Genomic DNA, 19,987 nt, shown 5'->3' on the forward strand with positions numbered 1-19,987 from the left:
TATTGTTAAAAATGTAGAGGAGTAAGCCAGGAGCCGGTGGCTCACGCCTGTAATCCTAGCTACTCAGGAGGCTGAGATCTGAGGATTGCGGTTCAGAGTCAGCCCAGGCAAGAAGATCCATGAGACTCTTATCTCCAGTTAACCACCAGACAACCAGAAGTGGCACCACTGTGGTTTAAGTGGAAGAGTGCTAGCCTTGAGCTGAAGAGTTGAGGGAGAGTGTCCAGGGCCAAAGTTCAAGCTCCATGACTGACCAAAGGAAAAAAAAATGTAGAGGAACAGAAACCTTTACAAATTGTTGGAGAGAATGTAAATGGTTTCAGACATTATGGAAAACAACATGAAGATTCCTCAAAAAAACTAAAACTAGACTTTCTGATCCATCAACACTGCTTTGGAATATACATCCAAAGAAAATATCATCACTTCATCACTTCAAAAAGTATCTGCGTGCTCATATTCATTACAGCATTATTCATAACAATCAATATCTAGAAATAAGCTGTATCTGTAGCCTGATAAATGAAGATAATAACACAATATTATATATATATATATATATATATATGAAATGTAATACAACAGAAATGAAGAAAATTCTGCCTTTTGCAGGTACCTAGAAGGATCTCAAAGGACATTATGCTCAGTGAAATAAGCCAGGCACAGAAAGATAAATACTGCATGGTTTCATTCTCATGTGGAATCTAGAACACTCGAATTTAGAGAAACAAGGGAGAAGAAGGCCAATGGTAGGGGAAATGGAAATCACAAGGTACAAACTAATAGATATCTAGGATACTATAGTTAATAGTTATGTATGCACACCTCAAATTTGCTGTAACCGTAGATTTTAAATATTCTTATCACTAATAAAGAGTTTTTATATGAAGTAATAGATATGTTAATTGCTTGATTTTGGTAAGCATTTTTCTCTCCATATAAGTATATACATGTATGTGTATGTGAATATCACATTTAATAATTTAAATATATATGTGTGTAATTATTTACCAATTTACTATTTACCAATTAAAAACTAGGGAAAAATTTAAAAAAATATGTTACAAACTAAATAAGACTCCTTTGGACCAACAGGAGAAAAGTTAATTATCCCTTCACTTATTAAGAAACACTCAACTCTCTAGGGAGATCCTCTATCCTTTGTTACTTCCCCCAAATGGATGACTCTAAGGATGGATGTGGAGCTCTTCTTTTCTATTTCTTTCTAGCTAAATTTGAGAACTACAAAATCTGACCATAAGCCATTGATACCATGTATGTAAGAGAGGTGAATGCTTTGTAATCATGGTTAAAGATATGCTTCTATGAAGCACTGCTAATAAGCCACTTTTATTCTCTGGTTTGTATGTTCTGGAAGTGCAGGCAAGGTCACCTTGGTCAGATGAAGAGATGTATAATAAATCACCAGCTTAAACAGACTTTTTGGGCCCAATTGAGGTCTCAGAACACATTAAGGAAAGTAGTTTGTGGATAACAAGCCGTGTCAAGTGAAGTGTAACTTCTTCAAGCATCTGTCAGTTGGAACCTATTGATTTTCATAGGGACTATTAGGCCAGGTTTCCTGGAATAAAAGCCAGGGATATTTCTATTCAGGGTATGACAAGTATACTTCTAATAAAGAGAAAAATTGTTGGGGTGGAATGTTAAAATCTTGGCCTGATTTGTATGATTTACTATTCAAGAGTCCACTTAGAAGTCTGAACACTCTTGCAGAGACTTTCTTGTTAAGGTTTCTATTGTTTAATCCTTCCTTCCTTCCTCCCTTCCTTCCTTCCTTCCTTCCTTCCTTCCTTCCTTCCTTCCTTCCTTCCTTCCTTCCTTCCTTCCTTCCTTCCTTCCTCCCTCCCTCCCCTCCCCTCCCCTCCCCTCCACTTCCCTCCCCTTCCCTTCTTCCTTTCTCCCTCTCCCCCCTCTCTCCCTCCCTCCCTCCCTCCCTCCATCCCTCCCTCCCTCCATCCCTCCCCACCTTGCTCTCTCTCTTTCTTTCAATATAAACTTGCTAGAAGCTAGGCACCAGTGGCTCACACCTGTGATCCTAGCTACCCAGAATGCTGAGATCTAGAGGATTGTGGCATGAGGCCAGCCTGGACAGAAAAGTTTCTAGACTGCATCTCCAAAATAATTGGCAAAAACAAAGCTAGAGGTGTGGCTTAAATGGTAGGGCAACAGCCTAGCAAGTGCAAAGACCTGAATTCATACCTCATTACCGACCAAAGTTGCTAAAATTTGTCTTAATTCTTGCTTGTTCATCTTTTCCTATTTCGAGCTCTCATAGATATTTTGGTGTATGTGTCTGTGGTGTGTGTGTGTGGGTGTGTGTGTGTGTGTGTGTGTGTGTGTGTGTGTGTTTGTGTGTGTGTGTGTGTGTTCACCATAATCCAGAGGAAAGTTGATATGTATGTGAGAGAAAGAAAGAGACAGTAGTGAGAGAGAGAGCAGTCACTTGAAAGGTGAGCTCGCCATCTCTTAATACCACATATATCCCTCCAGTATCTTTTACAAACAGTAGATAGCTGGATCCAAAGCAATCCTGACCATTTGGATTGAGTCTCTGGAGCAGCAAAAAGGAAATGTGCAATCAGGCAAAGCCAGAGACCATCTCAGAGGGAAGAACTTTGTAAACTTTGTAAACAAAGGGTCTGAGTTGTGGCAGTGGGGAAGTTAAGAGAAGCCCAGGGTCAGGAGATCCAAGCTCAGGAGCATCTGTGGAATCACCAAAAGAGAGCTGGAGGAGCCAATGGAATGCAGCCGTTCAGCCCCAAGGCACACTTGACATTCATGTCTTCCAAAGGCAGAGAAAAGCCACAATATTTATATTAACATAAACAGAATACTTTCCAAAATGTTTAGTTTCCTGTTTCTCTAGAGTACAAAGTTCAATGGTAGCCAAAGTTTCATCCATCCAAACAATGTAAGAAAAAAGAAAAGGGAAGAAAAGTTTTTTGTTTTTTTTTTTTAAATCATGGAAACCCAAAGCCAATAAGAAAAGAAATGAGTTTGTGCTAGAGGATGTTAATTTTAAAAGACACAAATAGTTTTCAATATTGAATTTGTTTTAATTTTTTAAGTTAAACACCCTCAAATAGCTGTGTGTTCCTTCAGTAGTTTGGATAGTACAGAGTGTAAGTACAATAGGAGCTATTTTAAATGACGGAGATGCCAAGACGTCCTTGCTGAGGAGTGAGACCTGATGCATCCCAAGTACACGTACACAAGAGTGTGCTGAAGAGAATCCAGACTGTGTGAGTCCCCAAATTGGACCTTTTTCTATTTATGCCATCAAGGTCCTGATAGAGAAAAGAGCAAAACAATTCACCAAGGATCTTAGCCCAGATTTGCAACTGAAACTAAATGTTGGCTCCTTTCCAGGCTGATAAAGAATAACTCAACCTTTATTCACACAGCCAGTGTCTAAATCACACTGTGAAACAAAAGAGGATAATATTTTCTACGTGAAGAGAATTTAAGAGCATATTTCCAAAATCCAATAAAAGCCCTAGTTTAGCAAGTCTCAGCATGTACTATTCACTACTATGGTTTAGACATGCAGAAGTCTCTATGTGGGAAGCTTGGTCTTTAATGTAGCGTATCATATAGAGGAGGTGAGGGCTGAAACAGATGATTAGAACAAGGAGCACTACCCTTGAAAGAGATTAATGTAGTCATCACAGGACCAGGTTTCTTTTCTTGAGAGAGTTTTCTTGAGGCTATTATAAAGCAAGGCCACCTCACACCTAGACATGCCAAACACACAGCCCATTTCTTTTCCCTTTCTCTACAAGGTTATGACACAATCCATGGACTCTGGCCAGGATATTGGCACCAAGCTGTTTTGACCTTCTGACCAGAAAGATCATGAGCCAAATAATTCCCTACTTTATCGGTAATCCAGTCTTTGGTGTTCTGTTAAATCAACACTAAATGAACAAATGAAATAGCACATAGGAAACAGGAGACATACAAAGTGCATTCACTTCTTGGTGTGAGTCCTGAATTCTGTCTTACTGGTAGATGGGAAGCTGTATGTCCACGGCTGCATATACTAGGCTCTCATTTCTTCTGTAGTCAGTGTTAGCCGCAGGATAAGTTCACTTAGTGTTGCTCACACTTGAAGTCAGAAAATTATCAAATGGATAATTACACATACACTACTTTTGGCTTACAATATGTCAAACTGTCATTGATGGGATTTTTCCTTGGGATTTTAGGATAAGAATTTTTTTTTTGGGGGGGGGGTCCGGTCGTGGGGCCTGAACTCTGGGCCTGTGCGCTGTCCCTCAGCTCTTCAGCTCAAGGCTAGCACTCTACCACTTGAGCCACAGCGCCACTTCCAGCTTTTTTCTTTTTGCTTATGTGGTACTGAGGAATCGAACTCAGGGCCTCAGGCATGCAAGGCAAGCGCTCTACCACTGAGCCACCTTCCCAGCCCCAAAGAATTTTTTTTTCTATCATGACACTGGGTCCTATTAGGTGTTCTGCTCAGTTTCAAGGTACAACAAATTTAATGAAGGTCCTATGAGCTATGGGTGGCATCTCTTATCAATAAAGCATAGCTAAGATTACCATGCATGTCTCTGAAATTTTGATGTATTCTATAAGGTGAAATATGGGTGAGGGTCAAGTCAAAATTGCCCTTCTATTTTTTTTTGGAGGGGGGGAGGTCCGGTCGTGGGGCCTGAACTCTGGGCCTGGGTGCTGTCCCTCAGCTCTTCAGCTCAAGGCTAGCGCTCTACCACTTGAGCCACAGCGCCTCTTCTGGCTTTTTTCTTGTTGCTTGTGTGGTGCTGAGGAATCGAATCCAGGGCCTCAGGCATACAAGGCAAGCGCTTTACCACTGAGCTACCTTCCCAGCCCCTGCCCTTCTATTTTTATATCTGGCAAAAATATGTATCCTCCTTTTTTATCTGAATTAAACTTCTTCATGAATTTGGTACCACTGGGAATCTGAAGGAGATACTTAAAATATTCCCGACAAGGATAATCTTAGTCTCTCCTAGTTTAAGTGCATATTGAGTCTAAGTTCCCCTCTCTCTCTAACTGCCTCCCTTGCTGTATTCTTCCTCAAAGGCCTCTGGGTTCAAACGAATGTTAGTCTATGGGAGTGTGTTCTTCAGAGAGGATGAAGAGGCTACAACCAGAGCCATTTGCATATGCTCCCTGCCCTAGAGACCTGGCAAAGTGAGGACATCACAGCTACAGGTCCCTGAAGACAGACCATAGGCCTCCACAGCTATGTGGAAAAGGCCAACAACTACCTCACAGACATTCAGAGTGCAGCCCAATGCCTGGAACACAGGCTTCTTGGGTATCATCCCACCGAATCCTGACAGCCTAGGACAATAACAGAGAAAAGGAAATGACAGGGCATCAACATGGAATGTGCATGCATTTGCTCCATCACTTGTAAGTGAACCATTTAAACTATAAGTCTTTTAATGCAGAGGAGACCTAAGCAATCTGATGGGGTACTTGTCAAGATGCTCATCTTCATATGGAGAAAAGATGCTGACAATACAATTCTATTCTGATTCTGGAAGCATCTACTATTTTCTAGAACAGTGAATCTCTGTTGTTCAGTCAGGTTAAAAATGCTTCCTCAGCTAGGAAAGCAAATCCAGACCCTGTAACTAGTATACAGTCACATTGATGGTGATTTTTTTTGTCAAGATTTTAATTATTAAGGTTTCTGAAATCTGTTTCTTCCAAATTCTAATCCAGATCATGATTATACACATTTTCTGTCAACATTACTTTTCTTTCGTATTTTTTTTTTTTTTGTAATGGGTAATTCTAGAAGACATATTTAAAAGCTTCTGTAGACCAAGTTTTGAAGGAACTTTTTTTTTTTTTTTTTTTTTTTGTCGGCTGTGGGGCTTGAACTCTGGGCCTGGGCGCTGTCCCTCAGCTCTTCAGCTCAAGGTGAGTGCTCTACCACTTGAGCTACAGCGCCACTTCCGGTTTTCTGGTGGTTTTTATTGGAGATAGGAGTCTCACGGTCTCTCCTGCCCGGGCTGGCTTTGAACCACGATCCTCAGATCTCAGCCTCCTGAGTAGCTAGGATTACAGGCGTGAGCCACCAGCGCCCGGCTTGAAGGAACTTTTTAGCATTCTTGATTGACCCAGAAAAAAAGAAAGAGCTAACATTTAAGAGCATTCATCTATCTTTTTTTTGTATCTTAACATACTGTCGTCCAGGGATTCTACTACAAGAAATTATTGAAATCTTAAAACTCTAATAATTCCAGGAACAATTTTATGTTATTATTTATTAGATTATAAAGTCATAAGCTTTAAAATATATAGTCATTTGGCTTTGTAAGTAATAGCTTGTCAGTTAATTTTTAGTCAAAGAAAAAGAAAAAGATCAAAGGGTACTGTGAGAGTACACGGGGTCCTGCCTCTCACTTTGGATGGTTGGGGAAAATTATTCAAGTAACTCATTGCTGTTTGATTGAAAAAATATATATAAAGCAAAACAAAAGAGTGCTGTTTTTATGCATTCCTGATCATTTTTAACACATTTGGAAAAGTACTATCATGGCTATGTAAAGACCAGTAAAAGAGAGGCCAGGCATGTGGTTAATGGTTGGAAACCATAATGGTATCTATGTGGGGTCTAGAGAGCCTGCCTATTCAACTCTACTTTCTGGCTACCAGAAAGACATTCTAAGGTTGGAGTTGGCTCCGATTGGTAGAGAATTTGTCTAACCAGTTCACATGCGCACTCGAGTTCAACACCATTACTACCCAAGACAGGCATTTGTCACTCCATCATTGTCAATATGAAAAAAATCAAGCCAACTCTTGGTAGCTCATACTTGTAACTCCTTAAGGGGATAAGATCTGAGGATCCTCATTCCAAGCCAGTCTGGGCAGGAAAGTCCTGAGACTCTTATCTCCAGTTAACCACCAAAAAGCCCTAGGTGGAGCTGTGGCACATATGGTAGAGGGCTAGCCTTGAGCAAAATCTTAAGGGACAGTGCCCAGGCCCTGAATTCAAGCCCCAGTCCTTGCACAAGGGAAAAAAAGAGTCATGTAGATCTAAATTGTCAGGATGAACACCAACTTGCCAATTCTAATTTCATCCCTATATGAGCCTGATGTTAAATGAGGATTTATTTTTATTTTGAGCCAGCAATCTTTTGCATTCAACCATTCAGTAAACTGCTATGTGTTAAAAAAATAAGCATCCTTTCTGTCATAGATCTTAAGCTCTGGTGAAAGAAAAAAATACAAGACAGTAAATAAATGATAATATGGAATTTTACAAGTGCTATAAAGGAAATTAAATGGTATGGTTTGTGGCATAGACATGTGTATGTATAGGTATGTGTGTTGTTACTTTTTTTGAGACAGATTGTGTATGTAGCTCAGCCTGGCCTTGGACTCACCATCTTCCTGTCCAGCCTCCTCAGTGGTGGGGATTACAGGCATGTATCACAATGGCTGACCTGTAACTGATTTTGATAGGTAAGGCCAGGAAAGGCCTCTGAGTGAACTGAGTGAAGAAAAAAGTAGAGAGAAAAAGGAAGTAGCAAGTGCAAAGGCCTTCTAGGATGGTCCGGAGTTGGGCGGTTTGTACCAGTAGGAAAATCACATCAGACCTGTAGGGAAAGCCATTGCATCCTGCGTTTTATAGTACATAGTAAAGAGTTTATAAGCATTCTAAGCACAGCGGGACACCAACCAAGGCATTTAAACTGATGTGATTTACACTTTACAGTCATCATTCTGGCTCCTTTGTGCTGGGGAATGGATTTTAAGGGTTAGAATCAAAGCAGAGAGAGAAGTGAAAAATTACAGAAGTACTGAAGCCTTTCAAGGCATACAAAAGCCCAACTCAGAATGATGACAGCATGTAGACAATTTTATTTCCTCCACTCCCAGTGGAGGAGGGAAGAATGAATCCAGAGAGGTTTTTAATGGAGGGCAAAAGACATACACAGCAAGAGGGGCTGGTGACTGAGAAAAAAGACCTTTGTATAGATGAGATCTTCTAGATCCGAATTGCTCCCATACATTCTTAATTCCAGGAGAGATACAAAGATGAAAGAAGTGGGAGAAAGAGGATTTGTCTTTTTGTGCACTAAAGTCTCTGTACTTCAAACCCTACTTCCTTCCCTCTCTCTCTCTCCCTCCGCTAATCTCACTATTTCTAGTGAGATTTCACATCACCAGAATCTTTTTGTATAAATTTTGTTCAGCTTATTAACTCTCCTAGGAATATTATTCACTGTCAAGTAAAAGATTGTTCCATGTGAAGAACAATTTGTGGCATCTGTAAGTGGAAGTGTGTACTGAGAATCTAAGGAGGAGCAGGTCTGATCCAGCTTTTACTGGAAGATCAATGAGCTGATCTTACAGAAGCTTCAGGTTCTGAAATGCAGGTGCCTTTCTTTCTATGTTGGTTATCACAAAGATTCTGTGCTGCCTAAGCTCTGTTCCAATCCTTAGCTTCCTCTGGCACTAGAAGTCTCTCTTTTATTTTTTAAAATGCTTTTCTTTTTGGCCTTCCTGATGCCTTAGAGACCACAGAAAGTAGGAAGTAACAGAACTAAAAAACCTTAAGTTTCACAGCTTTCAAAGCCAAAATTATTTGATTAAAGTTAACTTTATGCTAAAGAGTGTGAAGTATAATGTATTTTTTTGGCCTAAAATTTCCAGCTTCCTTTGGTCCAAACCTGCCAGGGCCATTGCTTGTTACTGTCCCCCTCTCCCACTAAAATATCCCCTCCTCACAGTGTAGCTACACCATCCAGTCTCCATTAATCCCAAACTCACCCTGAACAGCCTAAGGAAAGAATGATCAAGATAAAAGATTGTCCTGTAAAGTGGAAGAAGCCCAAAAGGGCAGTTCTCTAGATTTCTTCAAAGATAACTGGTGAGCTGGATTTTTTTTTTTTTTTAAAGAAAAAAAGGAAGGATGGCAAATGAGTTCAGCACAATGGACAGGGACAGGCATAGTGGCATTTCCCCACAGCCCCGTAAAGCTGCGCCATTCCAGTCTGGCTTGTCTAGGTAAAGGATAATTCGTCTAATTCTCAGGCCAAAAATTTTGTATCATCCTTCTCTTCCTCTTCTACCCCATGACCAGGCCATATAGTCTGGTATATTTTCCTTTGAAAATATCCATCCATTCCATTGTCTTTTGGATAACTTCCATGATTTCTCCCTGCTGTCATTCCTTTCCTCAAAGCTTTTCAGTTGTGTCTGGCTTCTCCTAGTAAAACTAGAAGTGCTTATTGCATGGTAGTCTACCTCTTTTCTAGTGTGTCACTTTCTCCGGCTGTGTTGGTCTCCTTGTTGTCATTCTGGTAATAAACCTAACCATAGCCTTTGTATTTACTGTTTCTTTGCCTGGAATACCCTTCCTGCAGATCCATGTAGATATGTTCTATGTTACTTTATCACAGAGTGCTTCCCTGACCATCTACCTCTAACAACATCCTTCAGCACCAGAGAGACCTTCTCTCAACTTCCTTCCCTAGCAACATCCTTCATCACTGTCTCTTTTACCCTATTTCCTTTCTACCTAGTACTCATCATCTTTGTCTGTCTGTTTTTTATATTCTACATCTAGTGATACATTAGGTCAGAAGTCATATATTTTGTACACTACTGTTACTGCATGCCCAAACACATACTAGGCACTGAAAAACTGTTGAATAGGTAAACCAAATAAGAATAGATAAAAATTAGTTGAGGATTAATTAATAAATTTGTTCATGAGAACAAATTGTGTTCTCTTGGATTGATTAGACATAGGGATTTTAAAGCTATGAGAAGAGAATGAAAGGAAGGTGTTTTGGCTGGCTCTCACCTGTATTCCTACCTACTCAGGCAGCTGATCTGAGCATTGCAGTTCAAAACTAGCTGAGACAGGAAAGCCTATGATACTCATCTCCAGTTAATCAGCAGATATAGAGCTCTGGCTCAAGTGCTAACATAAAGCAGAAAAGCTTAGGGACAGCTTAGGCCATGAGCTCAAGCCCTAGGATGGGTACACACAAAAAGAGTGTGAATCAGGGGTACAGAGAGAAAAAATGTAACATGTTCTTTTGCAGAATTAGAGTACTAAGGACCCCCTAAAATTTTTTGCCATATGTTAAAAATGGGACCAACTAATTTATTAGGTGGTATATTTTCGTTTTCCAGCCACTTCAGCTCAGGCACAAACATGGAGTAAGAATCAAATTTAATCAAGCTGAGGTTCTTGCATGAAAAGTACTACACCATGAGAGAGGAGGGCAGAGAAGTTGGGGTGTGTATAGAGCAGGACTTATATTATGGGACCATGGAGATTATATGAAGTCGGAGCTTAGAGAAGAGGTAGAAATCCAGTGTGTCATGCTCAAATCAAGATAATTCAGGGGCTTCAACCTGTGGAAGTGATGAGAATTGAGATGTCACCAGGAAAATGAGTTGCCAGTGTGAATCTGAGGAAAAGATAGGAGAAACTGAATAAGTGAATAAGTGATAAAGACACCTAGAAGAAGGAAGGTTGAGCAATTCATCACCTGAGAATTTATAAAATCAAGAATGAAGAGAGGGCTGGCTGAGGTAGAGACATACATACTAAGTATTGAAGTACGGAAGTAGTGACAGGAAGACAGGAAGATGACAAAAAAGGGGGAAGTTGAAAGGTAGTTTTTGGCAGACATTTTAAAGAAGATAGAAGTTTTTGAGGGAGAGGTGGAAAAATTACTCAGACAGAGCAGAATGGAACAAGAGACCATCTATTCTGCTCCCAGGCCTTGAGGTCTGTTTCTTGAAAAGAGTGAGCCAGTAACACGGGGGTCAGATTTCTATTCAAATAAGTGGAGAAAGGGAATGGCCAGACGTGGATAGAATTCTATAGTTTGGAGGCAAAGTTCCATATTTGTATGTGCACAGATTTTATTTTTTTCATGTTCAAACAGCCAACAGCTCTCAGCTTTTCAAATCCTTGCAGACTAGAACTGTCATTCTTGAATTTAACAAAACTCCAGTTGTCAAGTCTTTACACCAAGCATGTGAGTGTCAGAAAACAGGATGCTAAATTAGGCAGAATCTATGTAACAGAAACATTGTGAGGGCCTAGAGACATTTGTCTATTTATCCATTAACTATTTATAGTCTGCATGCTTTCATAATGTATTTGTGAAGTACAGCTCTGTACTTTGTATCGTCGTTATTTGAAAAATAGCCAAGTAAAAAATGTGCTAAAGAATTCATAGTAGAGTGCCAAAAGACGACACATGATCCTTTTTCCTTCAAGGTCATGACATGAGATTTTTGTGTGAAAATGCTGCTGACTAAATCATTACACACAAAAAAAGCAATCTAGAGCAATCTTGGCAAGTTACTCTAACCTACCAAGAGATTTGAAGTGCAAGAGCCTGCAATATCAGAAATATACTTGCTACATATCTTAATGAAGGGTATATATTTCATCAGTCCCCATTTAATGGTACAGACTTTTTTCTTTGGTATTACTTTAGAACTATATTTCTTTGTTCACTTCTTTCTACCCCCTCCAGCATCAAATCACAGAAGACACAAAATTGTTATTTCTTTCAGTATTTATTAAATGTTAATCCAGTGTGGTTATATGTGCCTGTAATCTCAGCTCTGTGGGAAGCAGAAATGAGAGGATCACTTTCCAAAGTCAGCCCAGGCAAACACCACAACAACAAAATCTACCTCAAAACTCAAGCTGGAAGTAATCATACCTTTTGTAGTCCCACCTATGTGAAGAGTGAAGGTAGGAGAATCATGCAAAAGTGAAGCCCCTATCTGAAAAATAAATTACAGTAAAATGAAAATTGTAAATATAGCTCAAGTGGTGCAATGCCTGCCAAGAAAGCACAAAGTTCTAAGTTCAAACTCCATACAGTACCACCAAAGAGTAAAAAGAAATTTTTACTACCATGGATTTTTAAAACTATGCAAATCTGTACAACTTCTTTTACTAAAAATTTTATTATCTTTTTTCTTCCATGTAATCTTCAAAAAGTATACTTCATTCTGAACACATACCAAAAGCCATTAATACTGGCCCTTTTGGTAGTGAGTTTATGAGAATGAAAAAAAGATATTTCTTTGAATATTTAGGTTAGCTAAAATACAGAAACTACGACAAAGCTCTACAGAAACTTCCACATACCCAGCTAGATAACATAGCTATTAGAACAATGACATAAAGAACATATATGGGAGACTAAGATCTTTCTAAACAGCAAATACCATAAATCAGAAAAGAATTGTGATCCATATCTTCCCATCTGCTTTACCTAGTATTAAAAATTCTAGCCTGTGCATAGTGTTGTATACTTGTAATGGCAGGAATTCCCATTTCAGATTCTAGTCTTGCTAAAATAAGCAAGAATTAAAAAAAAACAAAACTAGACATGGTAGTACATGCCTGTAATTCCAGCTACTTGGGGAGGCAAAAGTTGAAGGACTGCAATTTGAAACTAGCTTGGGTAAAAACCACAAGACCATATCTGAAAAATAAACTGGAGTAGGCTGGAATGGTGGTACATGCCTGTAATCTCAGTTACTAGGGAAGCAGAGATTAGGAGAATAGTGTATAGTTCAAGGCTAGTCTGTGCAAAAAGCATCTCAATAAACAAGCTGAGATGTGGTAGTCAAAGCTGTAATCCAAACACCAAAGAAGTCAAAGGTAAGATAATTACAATCTGAGAATAGCTCTAGGCAAAAGCCAGACCTTACCTGGAAAATAAACTAAAGTAAAAGGGGTTGAGGTCATAATCCAACTGGTAATCAAGCACCCTGAGTTCAAATCCCACTACTTTAAAAATGCCAGAATTTGTTGTGGTTGGAATGTGCTATGTCTTGCTTAGCACCTTGGGTTCTGTCTGCTCACACAGGCGGGGAGGGGGGGGGAGAATTGGCAGAGTGGGGAAAGGGGCCACTTCATGCATCTAAACTAACCAGACACATTCCTGAAGTTTCCAGCTCTTCCAGTCAATTTTACAATTTAGATAAGATGTGGCATCTCTATGGGGAAGATAAAGTATCTTTTGCCGAAGAGAAGAAACGGGCATCCTAGAAGTGTGGAAAAGTTCATCTGGAAGGCCAGATTCTTCCAATAGGAGAAGGACGCTCCTGGAAAAGTGAATTTCTCCTTCCATTCTTCCTAGGGTTGTTCTTAAGGCCTGGCAGCCCGGCCCCTGAGTTAGGAGTTTAGTGACACATATCTTTATCATTGAATATTGTTACTGGTAAAGAAGTACCATTCTTCGAGGTGCTGTGTAGATATTGAAGGTCGGCTTTCTCAGTTTCAATGTTTTGTCATGTGAGCTCATTAAAGCTACCCTATTGAGGCTTCTCAGTGCTAAGTATGGAGGCCATGGGAAGCTTAACTTCAAGTGGCTGTAATGACTGTTCAAGATTCTTGATGGTTATTTCCTAGGAAAGCATCACTCACTGTGAGAGCTCAGGCTGTCTTCTGGATTCCCCAGGAGTTTGGTGGGGGGTTGAGAAGTGGGAGGGAAACACCAAGAGGAACAGCAGGCAACTTGAGATAAGTGGCTGTGAAGGCCCATAGCTGTGAGACCTCCCCAGGCATGCCTCATTTGGAGACAGCAGATCCTAAAGTAGGGCTATGCTAATGCAGATATCCTTTCAAAAAGACATCATATGGCCCTCACTTACCCCTGTGAGAGGAATGCTGTTACCCCCATCCGGTCCTGTTTAGGGGCTTCATAGCCCTCAGACAAATATGTCTGTTTCTCCTTTGTCCTTCTCCCCTTTGAATTTCCCTTCAGCTGGTTTCCTTGGCTATCAATGACCGCTTCCACTTAGAGGCAAGGTGCTGTATTTGGATCAATGGTGCTTGCTCAGACTTGGCTGTAAGCTCCTTCTTAAATTCCTACGTGTTTCAGCCTGTGCAGCCTTCACTTACTCACAGTCTGAGTATTATTCAGCCTGGGACCAGCACTCATGAAGCAGAAATCAAGTGTTTCCTATTAATTGCTGTCACTAGCATGTTTTTTTTCTTTTCTTTCATTTGCAAAAATATGTTACTTTTTCTAACCTAATGATCCTCAAATTTGGGAGTGTCTTTAAGAGCCCTTTGTACTCATTAAAACATTGAAAATCTTAAATAGCTATATATATTTACTATACAAGATATTAAAACAGATTAATTACTATGTTTTAAATGACAATAATAAGCCCATTACATATAAAACAAATAGTATTTTATTTTACTGAAAATAAAAAGGATGGCATTTTTTGGCTAATCTCTCTACCATCTGTTTTAATAAAAGACAGTTTGGTCTTCACTGGCTTCTGCATCTAATTGTTGTTATGCTTTTTTGTTTGTTTGTTTGTAGCATAAGAAAAATATCTGAATGTATTTAGATATGAAGTTGGGGAAGGGAAAATCTCTTAATTACCTAAAAGACAATGATATAACATGGAATGGAAAAGTAGGTATTTCTTTCAAAAATGTTCATAAAGAGATATTCAGTTCTTACTTCAAAACTGAACGATCATACATGAAGTTTGCTGTCCCAGAGTTAAGTACAATCTGACCTGTTATGAATATTTCTGGAGTTTGAAAGAACTAAAGGAGTATTCCTAACATGGACTTTATACCATGGGATATAGTAAAGAATAAATTTTATCAAAATGCATATTTGCACTAAAAATTGTATTCACTGTAAAAATATCATGTGAAAGAAATTAAAGGACCCCACTGTCTGTGAATATTTTACACCAATCAGAAATACATAAGTACAGGAAGAAGGACCATAAATTACATAAATCCTAAATGTATAGTCAGGCCAACAATTATATTTCAGCAGAACCAAATACCCCAATCTCAACCCTGGTCGAAGGAAAGAGCCCCGGACCCATGTGTGGTCTTGTCATAGAAACCTGTCTCTTCCTCTAGCAATGTGTATAAGGAACAAGCAAGGCTACGGAGAAGAATACTGAAGGTTAGCATATAGATCAGAAAGAGGGCCTTTTCTCCCTTTGAAATGTGATGTTGAACAATATCTATGTGGGACTTCTGTGGCCCTGTTTCCTGCATTTGGAAAGAAGAGAGACAGATTAAATGTGTGTGTCAGGGCTACATGATTTCTTTTTTCTTTTATGTTTTTCTCCCCCTATGGTATATCTCCTGTTGTCACTATATTTGATTTTGGTACCCTGGTATTGTTATACATTTATTCTAAATTAGGAAAGGAAAGGGGAACAACAAAATGGTGAGAAACAAAGGACAAAGGGGGACCAATGCAGAAGTGATACTCACAAGACAATATGTTGGCAATGATCTGTACAACTGGTGTGGGGGATGGAAGTAGGGAAAAAGGGAGAAAAATGAAGGAGGTGGGTAACAAGTTTGACAAGAAATGTACTCACTACCTTACTTATGTAACTGTAACCCCTCTGTACATCACTCTGACAATAAAATTAAAATAAATAACTACATGAAAACGCCCTAAACCTTCTAAATGATTGAATGAATGACTGAAAATTTTAATAGTTAAAATGGCTTTACCATGACTGTTTATCATATACAATGGTGATATAGGCTTGAAAACTCTGACTGAGGTGGGACTTCTTTGATATTTCTCTGTCAACCCATTTCCTTCTTATAAAAACTGCAGTTGTTTATTAATGGTGGCTCTTCTCTTTTAAACAAGATACCCTAGGTTCTGACAAAATTATGTTTGCTGAAGGAAATATCTGAATGACATATTTGCATTTGTAACCAAAGGAAAAAAGTACACATTTGTAAAATTTTCATGAGTATTCTTCCTTTATTTTCAAAGAATATATTCTTGTTCGTACTCATTAGAGAATAAAAATTAAATGAATAAATGTTATTTATCATCTTGAAAGCAATAGTTTGCTATCACCACTGAAATGGAATTGGACTTTTCCTCAAGCTACCCCCCCCCCCCCCTTTACTGAGAAGTAACTTAGAAGGTAGAACCATTGTTAGTTTAAGGCAGTCTTTTGGATGTGGTGTGAAGAAAGAAAGAAGGGAAGGAAGGAAGGAAAGAAGGAAGGGAGGGAGTGAGAGAGGGAGGGAAGGAGGGAGAAAGAGAAAGAAAGAAAGAAAGAAAGAAAGAAAGAAAGAAAGAAAGAAAGAAAGAAAGAAAGAAAGAAAGAAAGAAAGAAAGAAAGAAAGAAAGAAAGAAAACATAAAACTCTTCCTACTGACCCCTAGAACCATGGGAACTTTCCCAGTCCAGAGATTCAGAACAGCTAATATGGCAGAAACACAATCACAAAAGATGTCGACTATATGTTACAACAATGGATTTTGTTGGAACAAGACTAAATGCACACTTCTGTGTCTGCAAATGACTTTTAGAGATCTGAAGCACCAGTTCACTGTGATTAAAAGAGTTCATTGCTGACCCAGAAAGGGAAGGAACATCTTTAATTTTAATCATGGTAAATTAAATTGAGAATTGCCCCCGCACATAGACCAAGTGGTGAGTCCCCAGTGTTCCATAAAGGCCACAAATAGAACTTAATTCTGGATAATAAGAAGATAATGGAAATTTACTGGTTCTTGTCATTAGGAAGTTCAAAGGACAAACTATTTTATGCATAACTGAGTTCAGGAAAGTAAATGATATCAGCAATATTCTTTCTTTATATTGTATTTTTTCCTGTGTTGGCTTCGTTTCCAGTGAGAATGGTCCTCATAGTTATAAAATAGGATCATTAAGAGCAGAAAAGTCTATCCTCTTTTGCTCTCATAATTTCAGAGAGAAAAAAAAACCTTTTTGATTATTTGAGCACAATTTTTGGAGCAGAGCCTCTCGAATGATGTAGGTCTACTGGATGCTTAATGATGTCATTATGGCTAAGAATGGGATACCCTGGTTGGTTAGGTTGAGTTGTTTGGTATCTCTATATGCAGAAAGTAGGTAAAGGGATAGCTCCATTTGGGTTTGAGACAGGTACTTTCATAAATGAAGGAATAGAAGAAAGAGGGATAGTTTGAGATGAATTTATGCCATAGCAGTAATAGTGAATATAGTGACTTTTCATATGCAAGGGAAAGAGATCTTATAAGTTGTGATACCATTTTTTTATTTAAAGTTTATTGTAAAGGTGATGTAAAGGTGATATACAGAGGGGTTACGTAAGTCAGGTAATGAGTATTTTTCTTTTTGTACAGTGTTACCCTCTCCCTCATTTTCTTCCACTTTTTCCCACCCACACCCTCCCTCCTCCCCCCAACCAGGTTGCAAAGTTCATTTCTAACATAGTGTCTAGTGAATATCACTGCTGAATTGGTTCAACCCTTTGTACCACCATTTCTGTGACTCTCCTTCTCCTTCCCAAATCATAGAAATGTATATACAAGACAAAGGTACAGAAATCAAAAACACTGACAACAGGGAATAAACCAAAGGAAAAGAAAGAAAGAAAAAAGAAATAACCGAAAACAGTGCATTAAAATAACCTCTTGTTTTCATTTCTTACAGTTTATTTCAAAGCATCATTTTATATCTAGAATATGTCTATAACTCTAAAAATCAATGCCAGTTGTTACAAGCTCTACTTTATCTCTGAAGCAGAGAGGCAGGACAAGGAGGGGAAAAGAAAAAGGAGAAGAAAACACAAGAGAAAAGCTTAGTAGGCATAATGGTGCCTACCTGTAACCCCTGCGCTCAAGAGGCAGAGCCTGGGCTACACAGAGAGGCCCTGTCAAAAAAAGGAAGGAGAGCAGAGCTAGGTGCCAGTGGCTCATGCTTGTAATCCTAGCTACTCAAGAGGCTGAGATCTGAATATCACAGTTTGAAGCCATCCCAGGCAGGAAAGTTCATGAGACTCTTATCTCCAATTAACCCCCAAAAAGCTGGAAGTAGAGCTGTGGCCTAGGCTGTAGGGTACTAGCCTTGAGCAAGACAGCTGAGAGACAGTAAGTTTCAAGCCCTAGGACTAGCACCAAAGAAAAGAAAAGAAAGAAGTGGGGAAGGAAAGAAAAAGAGAAAAGGGAAGAGAAGAAGGAAGGAAAGAAGAGGAAAGGAAGGAGAGAGGAAGGGAAGGAAGGAAGGAAGGAGGAAGGGAGGGAGGGAAGGAAGTCCAGCTGTCTGATTTTAGTAGGTAGCTAAATGCTATTTCTGGTCTGTACTGCATTAAAAATGTTCCTGGGATGGGACTATATTTCCATTTGAATTCTTATTTTCCTTTTTAGGTGGATAAAAAAATCGTAAGAACTGAGATAGGAGTTCTTCTTCGCCTCTCGCATCCAAACATTGTAAGTAGTTTTTGACCTCCTATTTTATTTTCCAAAGCTATCGCAAGGGACTGCTGTCCATATCTGTTCATGATGATTATGAGAAGATGGATGAAAAAAATCTTACATGTTTATTCAGTTGGTTCAAAATGGATGGATTATCAGGAGATACTATGTCTTTGCATGTACAAAAGGATGGAATTGAATAGTTTGGTTTTACTGTACTGCAACACTGCCTCTCTCCTCCTTTTGTATGACTATCTTATTAATATGCCATTGCCCAGAAAGCCTCTGGCTTGCTTTCCAGAGCCATTTTGGTCTTCTTTGAAAGAGTCTCTGCTTCAGAACAATCGGGAGATAGATGCCAATCAGTGATAAATTCAAAGGGAGAAAACAAAATTAAATGTCCTCAGAAGTTCTGCTTTTAGTCAGTGTCCAGGCAGTACCTCTGAAGGACGTGTCTGCTGAAAAGCCTTTCTGAACCAATGAAGTGAAACCGTATGAAATCATTTCCCCAGCCATAAATTGGTTTTAGTAATTAAGCTGCCTACTTAATAAAACACCTTACTTATTTCTCTGGGAAAGCAGTTTCTGAAGGGATAACCTGGCTCGAGGAAGAGTTTCCAATAGATGAGCCGAGGATGCACCTAGCAATAAACTAGCAAATAAGACATCAAGGCAGGCAGTATCTACCTCAGTTCAGCATCTCTGAGACTCAACACAAGACCAAGACCTTCTCCCCGACCCCCTCCCCCACACAACCCTTAGTACTGCCATGCTTAATGCACTGATGTCATTCTCAAGCTTCTTGGTTTGCACAAATCCTCAGGTCTATATTCAGAAAAAAAAAAGTTTGAAGTACCTTACCAGCAGAATAAGATGAGGGGGAAAAAAATTCTCAGAAAATCTGCTACCATGGAATTGAAATTTTATTGTCCAGATCTGGTCGGTCATGAAATCTTAATTGCATAGGGAGATGGTAGATTGGGGAACTGACTTACCACACAACTTAGACCGTCACGATCCACAAGGAGCTGAGTAGCTTGCTTTCCTGAACAAAATCAAGATTCTGTGTGCAATAAAGTGGAAAGCATTGGATAAGTAACTAACAAAATTACCACACTGGATCAGTATTTCTATATTATCCAGCTCTTTTTCTTTTTCTAAAGAAAAGCCAATGCAAAATTTTCCTCAAAGTAGATTACTCCTGACCATTAGCTTCTCAGATATATGTAGAAAAGAATATCCAAAATTGGTCATATTATCTGAATGTGTTGAAAACCTTAGTGCTCAATCAAATCTCTAACAGCACTCTTTGCCTAAGGACCAGCAACATTTTAGCTGCAAAGAGCATCCTTTACATACATACTTTCACCTGGTCATGCCCTGCCTCACACCCCTCATTACAAGTCCTAGTTTCCAAGAAAGATGCCTTTTCCATCTCTAGTAATTGTGATGCTTTTACATAGTTTCGGAAGTTTATGGTTTCATTTTTGATTTTAGAGAAAAGCAGAAATTGGGATATTTTGGTAAAATGTGGGATGTATTTCCAAGGTAGTTATTTTTCTTTTTATATTAAATATATTTTTTTATTATAAAGATACTGTACAGAGGGGCTACAGTTACATGAGTAAGGTAATGAATACATTTCCTATTGAGCATTGTTACCCACTCCTTTGTTTTTCCCCTAACATCCCTTCCCGCCCCACCTCCACAACTCCATTATGCAAAAGAAAACTTCAA

At 39.1% G+C, this 19,987-nt stretch overlaps 1 protein-coding gene across 1 annotated transcript in view; it reads left to right on the plus strand.

Moving 5' to 3' along the window:
• The window catches only part of Camk4 (calcium/calmodulin dependent protein kinase IV), a 212,878-nt gene that overhangs the window by 114,214 nt on the left and 78,677 nt on the right, over nucleotides 1–19,987 (plus strand). The window contains exon 3 of the mRNA XM_042691927.1: nucleotides 18,203–18,265. Coding sequence (XP_042547861.1) covers nucleotides 18,203–18,265 — 63 coding nt within the window. The remainder of the gene's footprint in view (nucleotides 1–18,202; nucleotides 18,266–19,987) is intronic.

Source organism: Dipodomys spectabilis, unplaced genomic scaffold, assembly GCF_019054845.1.
Source record: "Dipodomys spectabilis isolate Male_0828 unplaced genomic scaffold, ASM1905484v1 ptg000147l, whole genome shotgun sequence".
Classification (NCBI taxonomy): Eukaryota; Metazoa; Chordata; class Mammalia; order Rodentia; family Heteromyidae; genus Dipodomys; species Dipodomys spectabilis.